General features: G+C 43.1%; 2 protein-coding genes across 2 annotated transcripts in view; one reads left to right on the forward strand and one right to left on the reverse strand.

The window, feature by feature from the left end:
• The window catches only part of KRT7 (keratin 7), a 153416-nt gene that overhangs the window by 14091 nt on the left and 122708 nt on the right, over positions 1-16617 (reverse strand). The gene's annotated exons all lie outside the window — the stretch shown is intronic.
• LOC102813081 (keratin, type II cuticular Hb1-like) lies at positions 7167-13358 on the forward strand. The gene is made up of 9 exons (XM_006870108.1): positions 7167-7487; positions 8703-8911; positions 9599-9659; positions 10415-10510; positions 10739-10903; positions 11174-11299; positions 11571-11791; positions 12608-12639; positions 12937-13358. Exons 1-9 carry the CDS (start codon positions 7167-7169, stop codon positions 13356-13358), a joined length of 1653 nt encoding a protein of 550 aa, XP_006870170.1.

Below are 16617 nucleotides of genomic sequence, written 5' to 3' on the forward strand. Positions count from 1 at the left end.
CATCCAAAAAAAAGCTAAAGAGGATAGAGAGAAACACTGTTAACTGATGATATATGGAGGGGATAATAATCAATGTAATGAAACAAGCTATATGAATTGTTGAATGTGAAGCTGATGATGTGCCCTGTAAACTTTCACTCAATCCAAAATAAAAACATTTAATTAAAAAAAAAAAAGAAGAATACAGAAAACACTCACAGATTGCTCACCAAGAGTCAACAATTTTTAACATTTTGCTATATTTGTTTTTATATTTGTCCAACTGTTTGACAAATAACCCAGTCCTGATGCTATAGTCTACTTCATGTAGTCCAGCTTCTCAGATTCTTTGCTCAGCATGCAGACTGAGTAAGTATGGTGAAAAGATGCAATCCTGACACACACCTTTACTGATTTTAAACTCCTCTGTATCCCATTGTTCTATTTGAAATACTTAGTACAGGTTCTGCATGAGGACAATCAAGTGTTCTGAAATTCCTATTCTTTATAATGTTATCCATAATTAATGATCCACATGGTTAAATTCCTTTGCACAGTCAATAATATATAGATAAACATCTTTTTACCTGAATTTTATTGTCTATGTAATTTTCTGCTATCAGCTAAGATACATCTTACAACAGCAGTGATATTCCTCATTCCACATTCTCTATATAGTCCAGCTTGAATTTTTGGCAATTCTATGAAGTTATACTTCTGCAGAACCTGTATTAAGTCTTTCATGCTCAACCTTGGAACAACAGGACTCTGTGATAAAGGGATCTAAGCATAGCCTAAAGAGTGGAAATAATACTAAAATGCTTGACTGTCTTTTGGATATTGGTTTCCCTTACCTACTACTGTAAAATAGAAACTTGAGTGGGATAGAAAGGTATGTTGGGAAACATGATTACAGAAAACTTGTAATCCTGTCTTCAGATTATAAGTGATTGGAATATCTAAAAGGGGGTCTAGTACTTGCCCACTGAAATAGGCCTCTTGCAAAGCTTTTGCAGAGTATAGGGCCTTAGGTGGAATCCTGAGTCCCATCCAGGACCTTATGAGGTGGGACATTCCCACTAGCAAGGGCAAGCAGGCCAGCCTGGAAGAGCTAAAGCCACAGAATACACATCTTCAAAGAAAGATTGTCAGGAAAACCCAAAACAAAAATGTCAACATGACTGGCTACTACAAGAATAAGCAAGCTGTTCACAGGGAAGCCATTAAGGCAAGAAATCAAGTGCCTTTAAGACAAACTCCCCTCTAAGACTGAAACTCAAAGGGAACACCAACCAGGCATGTTAGCTTGCTGGTGACCACACAGGTCAGGTGGTGAATGGAAAAAGGGAAAAGGCAGCAATGAAAAAATGGGATGAGTTCAACCACAGTCCATTGATTCCAGTTGACTTGGAGAGGAGAAAGAGAAGAAGAAGGGCTGTTTGGTCCAAAGTGTGGTGAGACCAGGGGACACTTGACCCCATGGACAAGGACAGAGCCACAGAGGGAAAGAGCTGAGAGTGAAGTATCCAGCTGATATGAAGTGAGGGGAGATGCACAAGAAACCGCAAACTTGCAGATAGTACCCATTTGACCTAGCCTTGATGGCTTGAAAATCAGAACTCGAATAGAGGAAGATCTAAAAAAAAAATTTTTTTTTTAATTTTTTTAAGTAAACAAGGGTAAATTGCTACAATTTGATGAACCTGACCTATCCTCATGGAGGCAGTAACTCTAAATACCCACAGAGAGGGAAGGAGTCTTCACATCAAATATCAATGTTATCCCCTCTGTACATAGGGTACGTAGGGACACACAACGTAGACAATGGGTACCTAAAACGAGAGGGCGATAAAGGCACGAAGTGACTGGCTTACAGGTTTCAAGAGGGAGTTTACTTAAGAGAGTGGTGGGGAAGAAAGAGTCCCCACTAAATAGTTTTCATCTTCTCTAGATGGGTATAGTGAAAAGAGATGGGGATAAGATTTATGTGATTCAATAGTGAATAATTGATATCATGACTAATTACAACTGTCACAATTGTAAAGTAGAAGTTTTGTAACAAAAACAGGGGAGTGGTTAATCTTACATCCCAGATAACGAGAACCCTAGGACCATCAAGGGAGATAAGCACAAGCAGAATGTGAAACCTTATCCAGAGAAACAGCAAAGCCAGAGGCAGAGGCACAGATGGGGTCATGGACAGGGGGAGCGGCTTAGGACTCTAGATTCATTGGAAGAGAAGGACTAAGAGCTGGTGGCCAGGAGGCCAACTTGCAGAATGTGCCCTTCAGCGGTGTAAATTATTATATATGACTGATTGTTTTGTTTTGTTTTTAAAGACTAAAGTGAATAGAGAGAAATCCTATTAACTGATGGTATATGGAGGGGATTATAATAATTATAATGCTAACAAGGTGTATGATTTGTTGAGTGTAAAACTGATGATCTGCCCATAAACTTTCACTCAATCCACAATAAAAACTTTAAAAACAAACAAAACAAAAAGAATACTCTTAAAATAGATAAATAAATAAACACTACTGTAAGAAACCAAAAAAGACTTACAAAAATGGAAGAATATACCATACTCTTGGAATAGGAACAATTAACATTGTGAAATTGTCAAAACAGCCTAAAGCAATTTACACATATAATGCAATCTCAATCCAGATTCCAATGGCATTCTTCAAAGAGATGGAAAAAACAATTACAAACTTTATATGGAAAGGAAAGACACCCAGGATATGCAAAGCACTGCTTAAGAAGAAGAAGAAGATTGGAAGCCTCTCACACCCTGTTTTCTAATTTTACTACTTGGCTACAGTGGTGAAAACAGTGTAGTACTGGTACAATGAAAGATACATTGATTAATGCAACAGAATTGAGCATGCAAAATTTAACCCATCCACAAAGAGAAAACAGATTTTCGACAAAGTGCCTAAGTATATTGTATGGGGAGGAGATGGTCTCTTCAACAGATGGTGCTGGGAGAACTGGAAAGTGATATGCTAAAGATTGAAACAAGACCTTTACCTCACCCCTTATGCAAAAGGAAACTCAGTATGGATTAAAGGCATAAATGTTAATCTCAGAATTATAAAGGCCATCAATGAAAAAATAGGAACAATTGTGAGGGCTCTAATGCAGGGCATACGCAAACTCTCAAACATTTTGATATAATTACATTAACAAAACTAGACAAAAGATATGATTGGGACATACTAAAAATTAAAAAAACATATGCGCATCAAAAGACGTCACCAAAAGAGTAAAAACAGGGCCCACAGAATGAGAAAATAACTTTTGCAATCACATATCATTCAAGGGGTTAATTTCTAAATTATATAGGAAACTACAACATCACTACTAGAAATTGTCCATGTCCATAAACTGGTGGATAATGAAGATTACATCTGTCATGAAAGAAAGAGTCAGATGCTTCTCAGAAGCAAGGATGGTGAGACTATGGATATGGTATTAAAATGGAACTGTCTCTGGAGAAGAAGACATTTATTACTTAGGAAAGTAGAAGGTTAGTGAAAAAAGAGGAAGACCTTCAACAAGATGGACTGATACAGTGGGAACAACAATGCAAACAAACATAGCAGGGATTATGAAGCTGGAACAGGACCAAGCAGTATTTCATTCTGTTGTGCATAAGCTTCCTTAAATTGGAACCATCTAGATGACACCTAACAACATTAGTAGAAAAGTTCAAGGATGTGTGGAAGGTGCCTTGACTCAGTGTTACTCCTCAAACACAAGCAGGATTTCTGGGTGTACCCGTACTCAATTGTGGGCAGTGACTGGAATGGCTGGTGTGGGTACAAAGAGCGTCAGGAGTGCTACTCTGACTACTGCAGACACATAAAGTCTATCTTAGAATGGACACTCATCTGAACCACACCCTCCTCTAGATGATCAGATGGCTGACGCCAACATCTTCCTTGTCACAGGGCCCGACTCCTACCAGATCTCTATGCACCTCTTTTCTCCTCTCTTTTTTTCATCAACACCACCCCCTTGTCTTCTTTCCCCAAGTTTTACCTACTTTGGACCCTAAGATGCCACCACTACTGGGGGCTGCCAGTCAAGTCATTTCATTCTCTATTCTCTTCAAGGATGCCTGGGATGGCACTAATTTAAGCACTTGACTGCTGGCCAAATAGGAGGCCATCTGAATCCACCCAGAGGACTGGTGACCTGCTTATGAAGGGAACAGTAGGAATGCTTATGGAGCTCTCTTCTGCACTCATATGGGTAATGTGAACCTCAAGGAGATGGATTGACACAGTGGCAGCAGCAATGGGCTTACGCATGACAACAATTGTGAGGATGGCAAAGGACTGGGCAGTGTTTCATTCTGTTGTGCATAGGATCGCTATGAATTGGAACTGACTCCATGGCACCTAATAACAGCAATGTCATATAATGAGAACGTACAGTAGATGGCCAATAAAAGGGAAACTCCTTTTTATCATAAAAGACTTATTCTCCCTACAAAGTGCTTTCTAATTGCAAGGAGAAGAAGTATTCAAGTGACCAAATTTAGCATCACCAAAATTAGGACAATTTGACATGCTGTGCTTTCTAGTGTGATAGACAAAATCCCTGGTGGGTTAGTTGTTAAATTTCAAACATACAGAAAGCTTAAAAGAATAATGAAGCAAATACACACAGATTCCTCATCAAGAGTCAACAATTTTTAATATTATGCTATATTTGTTTTTATATTTGCCCAACTCTTTTACAATAACCCAATCCTGATGCTATAGTCTTCTTCATATAGTCCAGCTTCTCAGATTCTTTGCTCAGTATGCAGACTGAGTAAGTATGGTGAAAAGGTATATTCCTGACACACACCTTTACTGATTTTAAACTACTCTGTAGCCCATTGTTCTATTTGAAAGACTTAGTACACGTTCTGCTGAGTACAATCAAGTGTTCTGAAATTCCTATTCTTTATAATGTTATCCATAATTAATGATCCACATGCTTGAATGCCTTTGCACAGTCAATAATATATAGATAAACATCTTTTTACCTGTACATTATTTGTCTACGGTATTTTCTGGTCAGCAAAGATACAACTTACATCAGCAGTGATATTCTTCATTCCGCATTCTCTATTGAGCCCAGTTTGAATTTCTGGCAATTCAATTTAGATATACTGCTGTAACTGTCTAACACAAATTTTACTTGTGTGTGATGTTAATGACATTTCTCACTCTTTTGATTCACCTTTCTTAGAAATGGGCATTAATATGGATCTCTTCCAGTACGTTGGACAGGTAGCTAATTTCCAAATGTCTTGGTATAGATAAGGGAGAGATTCCAGCATTGCATCTGTTTGTTGAAACATCGCAATTAGTGTCCCATCAACTCCTAGAACCTTGTTTTTACCAATGTCTTCAGTACAGCCTGAATTACTTCCTTTAATGCCATCAGTTCTTCATCATATTTGTTGTTATTGATGTTGTTAAGTGCCATTCAGCTGGCTCTGATTCACAGCGACCCTGTATAGGGATTCCAAGAAACAGTTGGGAAGTTTGAACTGCCGACCACATAGTTCACAGTCCAGTGCTGATCCTACAGCATCACACCAGGAGTCCTTGATCATATGCTACCTCCTAAAATGGTTGAGGAATCCTGGTGTGGCACTGCAAGATAATGCACTGGATTATAAGGTCAATTTCAACCACAAGGTCGGCGGTTCAAATGCACCAGCTGCTCTTCAGAAACCCTATGAAGGATTGCTATGAGTTGGAACCGACTTGACAGCACTCAACAACAACAATAGGAAAAACAATTGCATATTAACCAATTATTTGTGGTACAGTGACTCTGTTTAAATTTCTTATTCCACGGTTTCAGCTTGAAAGATGCCAAGTGATTTCACCCCTTTTTGTTTTGCAGGATTTTACACATTTCATTATAACACTTTACTTTTTCTTGTCAAACCACCCTTTGAAATCTTCTGTTCAGATAATTTACTTCATAATTATTTCCATTTTCTTTAAATACTCTACATTCAAGAGCAAGTTTCAGAGTGCCTTCTGACATCCACTTTGGTCTTTTCTTTCTTATCTTTTATGACCTTTTGATTCCTTTGTGTTTGGTGTCTTTAATGTCATCCTTCAGATCATCTGGTCTTCAGTCACTGGTGTTCAAGGCATTAAATCTGTTCCTGAAGTGGTCTCTAGATTCAAGTGGAAGAGACTCAACATCCTACTTTGGCTTGGTAGACTTCTTGTCATTTTCTTCAGCTTCAATTTGAACTTAAATATGAGCAATTAATGGCCTGTTCCTCAGATTGCTCTGGCTTTGATCTGACTGATAATATTGAGATTCTCCCTTATGTCTTTCAACATATGCAGTCAATTTGATTCCTGTGTTCACATGTATAGTCACCATTTATGCAGTTGGAAAAGGTATTTGCAATAAATAAGTTGTTGATCTTGCAAACTTCAATCATTCATAAAGCCAATAAAAAATTCTAGAAACACTTGAGAAAAAATTAATTTGGAATTGATAATAAACGATTCCTTTGAATTGTTAATTTTCTTACATATGAAAAGGATTTTTACTCAAAAAAAAAAAAAAAAATTGTGCTAAGGGAGGAATGCAAGAGCTAAAGCAGACAGAGATAAATACTGTCCACTGATGCTACATGGAAGAGATTGCAATCATTATAATGAAATGAACTATAGGGTTTGTTGAATGTAAAACTGATGATCTGCCTGTGTCTATGTACATATGTATACACCCACACACAAACACACAGAAACATGTGACAGGCCCCTCTCCAGAATCCTTTTCCTAGCGCTCAGACGCCTTTCCCTTCCTCTCCATTTTTGCTTCTCCTCCAACTGCTTTTCCTGCCTGGTGCCTGAGGCATTTTCAAGATGTAACCTGCCAAGAAGCTCTACAACTCAGGGCCTCTAGGACACAGCACAGGGTGCTGGTCACTCCACCATTAAAGCACATTTTGGAGAGGCATTAGACCCTGGCTAATCACCCAAGCCCATTAGGAGGCAAATTGTCCCAACTCCATCTGCATAGCCAAGCCCCTTCCCAATCTGAGCATAAATAAGGCTGGGGAGCCCAGAGGAGCACATTGCAGTTTCCACCTGGACTTCAGAACTTCATCCTACCCTCTGCACCCCAGCTCTACCTACAAAGGCACCATGACCTGTGGATTCAGTGGTCGTACCTGCATCACCGCCGCCCCCTACCGCGGCATCTCCTGCTACCGAGGCCTCTCGGGGAGCTTCAGCAGCCACAGCACCTGCAGCGCCATCCGCTCTGGCTCTGGTGGACGCAGCTTTGGCTACCGCTCTGGAGGTGTGTGCGGGCCCAGCCACCCCAGCATCACCTCCGTGTCTGTCAACGAGAGCCTGCTCAAGCCACTCAACCTGAAGATGGACCCCAACGCGCAGAGTGTAAAGCAAGAGGAGAAGGAGCAGATCAAGGGTCTCAACAGCAAGTTTGCTGCCTTCATTGACAAGGTGGGTACCTTTGATCACACCCTTCCTGAGCCCCAACCCATGTTCAGAATTCAGATTGGATATTGAGGTACAACCTGACAGTCTGGAAACTGCCTTTAGGGTTCTCATTTGGATGGCGGAAACAACAGAGCCAGAAACTCCAATGAACAAGAGGAAGTCATTATACATAGCTGTATAAATCAAGTAACAAACACACAGAGAACATAGGAGAATCACAATATACCTCACTGCCTCCACCACCCAATCTGATGAATGAGAGACACAGAACCAAGGAAAGGCAAGAGGTGCCAATCTAATAAAAAGGTCACTTTATATACTCAGCACCTTCAGAAAAGGGCAGTTCAGATATCACCCTAAGAACATGATGTGTCCTGAGCTCTTAGTGCTGAGGCAATATCAAAAGAAAGAGACACCTGAATCCCAAAGGAATAATCAAAGCACCAGTAAACTGGTTTTTGCCTCTGTGATCCCCAAGGTAGAAGGTAAAGACAATAAGATATTGAGATCCTTCTGCACAGTCCCCAGGGACGCAATTCCTGCTTACCACCAGCTATAAAGGGTTTCTTCTGGTCTGAGTGACAAGATCAACCTTGACCCAGACCTGCAACTCTTTCTGGCTTCAAAGATCTCTGATAGGTCTAGATCCATGTTATCAGAAATCTGAGGATCCTAGTATCTGATAAATCCATGGAGAAAAAACAGAATCATAACTTCTCCCTTCATTACCTTAAAAATTGAGTCTTACTCTATAGTTAAGGATCTTTGGTAGCGTAGTGGTTACGAATCAGCTGCAAATGCCGCAAGGTCAGCAGTTCAAAATCACCAGCTGTTGTGCAGGAGAAAGATGAGGCTTTCTGCTCCTATAAAGATTTACTGCTTCAGAAACCCTGTATAGCATCGCTATGAGTCGCAACCAACTCCACAGTACATAACAACCACCACTACTCTATAGTTGCTCTGTGCTATCATTCAGAACTCCACATCTACATGTTGTCCAATAGTCTATTGGCGTCTCTCTGAATCCAAATCAGATATTTCTCAATAATTTGTTGAATTCCCTTTGAGAGAAAGAAGAGTATGTTCAGTTTCTAATTAAGTAATTTCTACACACTTTCCGTCTCTACCAGTGAGCCATCCATGGGCTAGCACTTCAGTGAATCCCCATCTCTGAAAACTGTTCAGGGCAATCTGACCCTTCCTCCCATCTCATGGCAGGTGCGCTTCCTGGAGCAGCAGAACAAACTGCTGGAGACCAAGTGGCAGTTCTACCAGAACCGCAAGGGCGGAGAGAGCAACCTGGGGCCCCTGTTCGAGGGCTTCATCGAGACGCTGAGGCAAGAGGCTGACAGTGTGGAGGCCGACAGTGGGAGACTGACCTCAGAACTCAACCACGTGCATGAGGTGCTGGAGGGCTACAAGAAGAAGTGAGTACAGTAAACAGCAGTTCTGCTTTGGCATTGAGCCTCTGGGCCAGATACACCAGCCTTCCAAATTTCTTTTGCCCATTGAATGAAGACTAGTAGCTGTTTAGAGTTGGAGATTTGAAACCTCAGAATTTTGATAATTTCCCCAGGCTACTCCACAGAAGGTACACATTTATAGATTTGTGTTTAAACAGACATCACTTGGTTTACGCAGACTTCCTCAAAACTCTTCAGTCCTTTGGCCTCACTACCTGTGTGGGTTTCTATTTGGGAAATTCAGAAGCTTAAATCAGAATTAGGATGACTTGACTTGTAAGCATTATCCGAATCTTTGCAAGAGATTTGTTTCTTAGAGAGATTTGACAAAGCTCGTGCAATATTGCACAAGTGTTTACGGAGAGGGTAATCTGTATGAGGCCTTCCAGAAACATACAATTGAATGGGATGCTGATACCCTGCATGAACTTCAAGCCACAAGTGTGTGGAGGATTTCCCTAGGCCTGGGAAGCATGAACTTCAGGCCTCTTTACAAAGAAGAAGGAGCAAGATGGGAAGCCCTTATAAAGCAGGACCCAATCTGCTCAGGAGGAGGAATCTCACTCAGATTCCACTCATGTCTCTTGAGAGAGCCTTCTCTAGAGACCTGAGAAAAAAACTAATGCCTTCTTCTTCCCTCCCCTATGTCAGGTACGAGGAGGAAGTGGCTCTGAGGGCTTCAGCAGAGAATCAATTTGTGGCTCTGAAGAAGGTGGGTGTACATCTGTTGATTCTGTGTCAGGAGGCCAAGTGGGGTTCTATGAGTATGGAAAGAACCCAAGGAGATTGCCCTCAGAGGTAACCAGGCTGATGGAGACACTGGGTCAGGGCCCAGGACACAGACCTGTAGAGCTAATCACAAAGCCAGAAGTAGTGAGAGGAGGGGGAGTCTGAGAACAAACATCCTGTGGTGTGAGGAGAAGGCTCCAAAAGAGTGAGGGGCAACACAGGAGGAAGAGAGGACTAATGTCCAATGTCAGGGTTATAATGAGTTCAGAAAGGATTGACTTGGGCTTTGAATAAAAAATAGGTGTGAGAGAGCCCCAGAGACCCTGGAAAGCAAAGGATAAGCAAATTCAAATAAACATGGAGGCTATTTCATGGCACGTGACCCCTGTGCAGTCGGTCAACGTATAGTAGAAGATCCTGGTGACACCGAAGAGGACTGAAAATATTTGGAGAGAGGGAGAATTTAGGGGAAATTGATTTCTTTTCTTTTCTGACTCCCAGATACATAAAAAGGGATTTGGTCACAGCAAAATGGAGGACTCATTTATCAGGAGGTGCTGTCTTGGATGTTAAGATGAAATGAATGAGTGCATGGGGCCAGGGTTGGTCAGGACAGTGGGACTGTAGGCTACCTAGGAAGATCAAAGTAAATCCTGCCTAGAGACAGTGGGATGGAAAAAATGACATTCCAAAGCTGCAATGGACCCCAAGAGCCTATCATGTCTCGTTCTTTCGCAGGAGGTAGACTGTGCCTATCTTCGCAAGTCAGATCTTGAGGCCAATGTGGAGTCTCTGACCCAGGAGATTGACTTCCTGCGACATCTGTATGAGGAGGTGAGGGGGCAGAAACAGAAACCCTGGAAGCCAGTCTAGAGGAGAAGGACTCAAGCCTAGTGTTGAGATGTCAGACAGAGGTTTGGCTGGGAGTTGCAATCTGTGATTCTCACTGCCGGGGCAGATACTGGAGCCCAGAGGCGCTATGAAGATTGGGTAATTCTGTGGTGGGTGGGGCTATGATCTAAAGTTTCAGCTGCCTCCCTTCCTCCACCCCAATCATTGTAGGAGATCCGGGTTCTCAACTCCCACATTTCAGACACCTCCGTCGTGGTCCAAATGGACAACAGCCGAGACCTCAACATGGACTGCATCATCGCCGAGATCAAGGCTCAGTATGATGACATCGCTAGCCGAAGCAGGACTGAGGCTGAGTCCTGGTACCGCAGCAAGGTGATTAATTGATGGAACTTGCCTCCTAGACAGGGCAGTGATAAAGATGCATAGAGTAGAAAAGTCTTCCTTTGACTGAGGATTCCGATGCACTAGACAGTGCGGGGGGCGAGGGGGGGTCCTTCTCTAGGGATGGATAAGGGGATGTCAGACAGCTCTCCTTGGGAAGGCACAGTCAGAACTGCCATGTGAGGCTGTGCAGGCTGAGCACTGGACAATCTGCACCATCATTCCTGCTATCTTGATGGGCTTCCCTGTTTCCCTCCTCAGTGCGAGGAGATGAAGGCCACAGTGACCCGGCACGGGGAGACTCTTCGCCGCACCAAGGAGGAGATCAACGGGCTCAACCGCAAGATCCAGAGGCTGACGGCTGAGGTGGAGAATGCCAAGGGCCAGGTATGGGTCAGCCTGTGTCCAAGACCAGAGATGATCAAGGCCTTCCCAAGGCCAAACAGTCAGTGACTGCATAATCTCCCCATTCATCCCCCAGCCCGTTTACATGAGTAGCCTCTTTGGTTATGGCTACTCAGAAAGACCGCAGAGAGGAAGTAGAGAGAAGCGTATTCTGGGAGGTTTGTTCCCAGCTGGGCGGTAGGAATTGAGCAAATCCAGGAAATGGACAGGGACACCAAGGAACCATAACTCATCTTGTTCTCTTGTTCCCTAGAATTCTAAGCTGGAGGCTGCCGTGACCCAGTCTCAGCAGCAGGGCGAGGCAGCCCTCAGCGATGCCAGTTCCAAGCTGGCCGGGCTGGAGGAGGCCCTGCAGAAGGCCAAGCAGGACATGGCCCGCCTGCTCAAGGAGTACCAGGAGGTGATGAGCTCCAAGCTGGGCCTGGACATTGAGATCGCCACCTACCGGCGCCTGCTGGAGGGCGAGGAGCACAGGTGGGGTCCAACCTTGTGAGACCCAGAATTACCCATCCCTCCCTCTTGCACAAAGGGGCTCTGGCAGCATATTGGTTATGAGTCGGGCTGCCAACCTCAATGTCAGCACTTCGAAACTACCAGCGGTTCCATGGGAGAAAGATGAAGCGTTCTCCTCCATAAAGATGTACAGCCTCAGAAACCCTGTGCAGAGTCACTATAAATCTGAACTGATTCCACGGTACTTAGCAATAACAACAACCTCCTGCACAAAGAAGCCCTGTTAATACAATGGTTACTCACTCTGCTGCTAACTGAAAGGTCAGCAGTTGGAACCAACCAACAGCTCTGCTGGGAATAATAACCTGGTATTCTGCTACTTTTAAATTTACAACCTAGGAATGTCTATTTGTTACTGTTGTTAAGTGCCGTCAAGTCTGTTCCAATTTATAGCGACCCTGTATAGGATTTCCAAGGAGTCGACCTTATGGTTCAAACTGATTTGCAGTCCAATACTTTATCCCACGGTGCCACACCAGGATTCCGGGAATGTCTAGGAGGCAGTTCTACTCTGTCCTATAAGATCACATTGATTTAGTTAGAGTAATCTGGACAGTGCACAGCAACAATCCCGTGCACAAGCCTTACCCTTACCCTTGTTCAGCAAACTGGGAGCCGAAATTAATCTTTATTCCATTACAGAAGGACTGTTCCCACAGACCCTCTGGTCCTAACAGCTTAGGCACTATGTACCCACCCTCCCCTAAGACTTCTGGGAGCTCCATTGGGAAATCTGGCCAAGTCACTAATGTCACCCTTTTCTTCTTCCCCCTCCAGACTGTGTGAAGGCGTTGGAGCTGTGAATGTCCGTAAGTAATTTAGGCCCTATGGAAAGGTTTACTGTGAGGGAGGGGAGACTCTGGGAGAAGGGGTTTCACTGAGACCTAAATTTAAGAGTGGGGCGACATTAGAGCAGGCAGTATTTGCGGACAGACACCAGGAAAGACCTAACAGCTTTTGAGACTCGATGAACCTGGAGTTGACAACTCAAAGAAGCTCCTGACTTTAAATACTCAGAGCTCAGGAATGGCGGACGGAGGGGCAGTTGTTTGAGACACAGGATGATCTGTTCACCAGAATTTTGATTCCGGTTTTGGGATTCGCAGGTGTTAGCAGCTCCCAGGGCGGAGATCTCAGTGCATCCGGATCCAAGCCGGTGACCGGCAGCGCCCCCAGCGGCGGCAAGCGGGCTATGAGCACTATGAAGAGCTCACTATGTGGTCCTTCCAATTCCAACAGCTCTGGTAGCCGGGGTACCAGCAGTGAGTCCTCCTTTGGTGGGAACCGAGACATGAGCACCCGGAAGAGCTCCCCCTGCGGTCCTTCCAATTCCAATAGCTCTGGTAGCCGGGGTACCAGCAGTGAGTCCTCCTTTGGTGGGAACCGAGACATGAGCACCCGGAAGAGCTCCCCCTGCGGTCCTTCCAATTCCAACACCTCTGGTAGCCGGGGTACCGGTGGTGTGGGTTCCAGTGGCTTCAGCTCTGGTAGTATGGGTTCCTACGCCAGGAGCTCCCGGAAGTGTTAGGTGCCCCAACAAACCCAGGGCCCAAAGCATCATCCATCCAGCCCCACCTTGCCCCGGGGACTGGAGCAAGTTCTCAACTGCTTACACTGCACTTTAGTATATCTTTGGTTCCATTCCCCGCCTCTCTTTGCTATCTCATCTCCTCTTCTTGGCTCTGCCACCCTAGGCTGCAAATGATTACCCCAAGGAAATGTTTCTGGGTGCCCCAGGAGGGGCATTCAGGGGCACGCAGGACCAGGACCATGACCCAATCCTAGGCGAATGGTCGGAGGAAACCCCTAGTCTCCCACTCTTTCCACTGCCTTGTTAGTCCCTGTCTTCATCTGAGTTTCCAATAAATCAATGTAGCAAACCCTGGACCTAGTCTGTGCCTTTGTTAATCTCAATGGTGGGGATTTGGGAGGGTCTACAAAGTCTTGGCGTAGTGCTGTGGGATAATGCGCTGGACTGTAGAATCGTTTCAACCACAAGGTCGGAGGTACAAGTTCACCACCTACTCCTTGCAACTCCTATACAGGGTCACTATGGGTCCGAAATGATTCAACAGCACTTAATAACAACAAACAAATTCTTAGGAGCATAGAAAGGCCTAAGCCAAGAATCTCCAGTACAAACTTCTGACCCTGGGCTCACAGCAGTCTCACAGCCCAAACATGATGTAATTTTATTAAAACACCCCAATAATTTGCTCCACCCAATTTTAATACGTCTTGCAGATGAAAAAACTGAAGCCCAGAGAAACTCAGTGAGTTAACAGCGTCCTCCAGTGAGTTGGAGTTTGGGCTCTCCAAGTGTCTATGGTATTCATTTCTGGAAACCACAGCTTCTGGAAATCTAAATGACCTTCAGAGATAAAAAGGAGTGGACAATCTTTTTTCCATTCATTTCTCAATATCTAGCTGCACACCTTCATGGTGGTAAATAGAGGAGGGGCCTGAGCGAGTGGACACCCCTACCCGATACTGGAGGTTTCTACTGTGCATGTGCACTGACCTGTGCAGCAAAGGCTACTGGTCAGTTGGTTACAGTTTTATTTTTGGTTCTGAGTGGTGGTTTTTGTCTCTGCTTTTATATTGTTTCTGCTTTGGGTCCTATTAGTCTTACTTTTTTCCTAGGGGAGGGAGTTTTCTCCCCTACCTTATCCAAGAAGAGACAGCAATTGTGTCCATATAGCCAAGTTACATAATATCCCACCATCTGGACAGGTGCAAATACCAGCTACTAGGCATTACACGTGAAAGGGGAAGCCTATCTCCAGATCACATCCACCAGGAGACACTCGGTAAGCTTAACAACACAGCAACATACGTTCACTTAATTATTGAAAACCCACTTAACCACTTAAAATGTACAAGAAAAAACAACAAAGGATCTCAACACATGTCCAAAAACAGAAAAGAGTAACTGAGACAAATGAGCTGGAGCCAGACATAGACTTCCCAGTAGAAAAAGAGCAGGCATTGGGTCTGCCTGAGAAGGAATTCAGAAGAATGATATGGAGACAAATTCAACTGCTCCACAGAGGGGCAGAGGAAAATAAGGAATAAATCAAGAAAGTGCTACAGGAGCAATCAAACAAGATATATATAGCATTGGAACCAATTCAAAACATGCAATAAGAGGTCCAGATGATTAATAATAAAATATCAGAAACGGACAATACACTGAAAGGGAAAAGGAGTAGAACTGAAAAGATGGAAGCCAGACTAGTAAGCTGGAAGTCCAATCTCTAAATACTGCTAAGATACAAAAGCAAGCAGAAAACAAAAGGGTTAAAAAAAAATCTGAAGCGCATCTAAGATTCATGCTATATAACATGAACAGGAATAACTTAAGATTTATTGCACTCCAGAACAGGAAGAATTTTAGAAGTCCACAGAGGAGATAGTTGAGGGTGTCTGCAAGAACATTTCCCTAACATCTTGAAGGATGAGAAGATAAACATTCAAGAAGCTGAATGAATCCAAGGAAAATAGACCTCAAAAGAGAATCACCAAGACATATCATAATCAAGCTTTCTAAAATCAAAGACAAGGAGAGAATCCTAAAAGTATCCAACCTTGTCGCACACCTTTCTTAATTTTAAAACATTCAGTGTTCCCATGTTCTGTTTGAACAACTGCTTCTTGATCCAGGTACAGATTCCTCATGAGCACAATTAAGTGTTCCAGAATACTCATACTTCACAATGTTGTCCATAGCTTGTCATGATCCACACAATCGTAAGCCTTTACATAGTCAATAAAGCACAGGTAAACATCTTTCTGATATTCTGTGCTTTCAGCCAAGATCCATCGGCCATCGGCAAAGATATCCCCTTGTTCCATGGCTTCTTCTGAATCCGGCTTGAACCTCTGGAAGTTCTCTGTCAATGTATAATTGTAGTCTTTTCTGTATTAACTTTATCAAAACTTTACTTGCATGGGATATCAAAGAGATTGTCCAATGATTTCCTGTGAGACCAATCAAAGATGAAAATATTAACAATGTCAAAGAAGGGGAAAATATAGGAACAGATATCCAGGTGATGAGGAAGTCAGGTAGAGTGCAGGATACAACAGACTGCCTTAAAGGCAGGGAAAAATTAATAGACTATAGGGTAACCCAAAAGAAAGTTAATACTTCACAACTTACCATGAAAATGAAGATACAAGTAGAACAAGGAAACATTAAAACTAAGAAGAAACTAACAAGAAATAGCATTAAAAAAAACATGAACTCAGCACAAGAAGGCATATAGAACAACAAAGGAATGAACAGCACCACAAAAAAAAATAACACAATGACATTAATTAATTCATAACTCTCGATAATTACACTGAATGTCAATGGATTAAATGCACCAGTGATAAGACAGAGTGGCAGAATAGATAAGAAAACAAGAGCATTCAGTATGCTGCATTCAAGAGACACACCTTACACAAAGACAAAAACAGACTAAAAGTTAAAGGATGGGGAAAAAATCATACCAAGCTACCTGTAGTTAAAAACAAGCAGGAGTGGTAATAATAATCTATGATAAAAATAAACTTTAAGGCAAAAACCAGCATAAGAGTCCGGAAAAAGATGGCGGATCGGGTGGAAGTGTAGTGACGAGCTCTGCCAAGAACAACACAGAATACAGGACCAAGAAGGCTCAGGGAATGGTCCCAGTACTCTGAACCACAAAATATTTAGAAGGTTGGAAGACTTACAGCTAGGGAGTCTGTGGCAGAAGCAAGAAATCAATTGCTTCCTGGTTTGGGACGCTCAGCTGCTC

This window comes from Chrysochloris asiatica, unplaced genomic scaffold (genome assembly GCF_000296735.1).
Source record: "Chrysochloris asiatica unplaced genomic scaffold, ChrAsi1.0 scaffold00138, whole genome shotgun sequence".
NCBI lineage: Eukaryota > Metazoa > Chordata > Mammalia > Afrosoricida > Chrysochloridae > Chrysochloris > Chrysochloris asiatica.

Excerpts from the sequence above, each read along its gene's own strand:
- LOC102813081 (XM_006870108.1), top strand. The coding sequence starts at position 7,167 with ATGACCTGTGGATTCAGTGGTCGTACCTGCATCACCGCCGCCCCCTAC. Across the intron at positions 11,792-12,607 it reads CTGGAGGGCGAGGAGCACAG|ACTGTGTGAAGGCGTTGGAG; the intron begins GTGGGGTCCAAC and ends TTCCCCCTCCAG. Across the intron at positions 12,640-12,936 it reads CGTTGGAGCTGTGAATGTCC|GTGTTAGCAGCTCCCAGGGC; the intron begins GTAAGTAATTTA and ends TGGGATTCGCAG.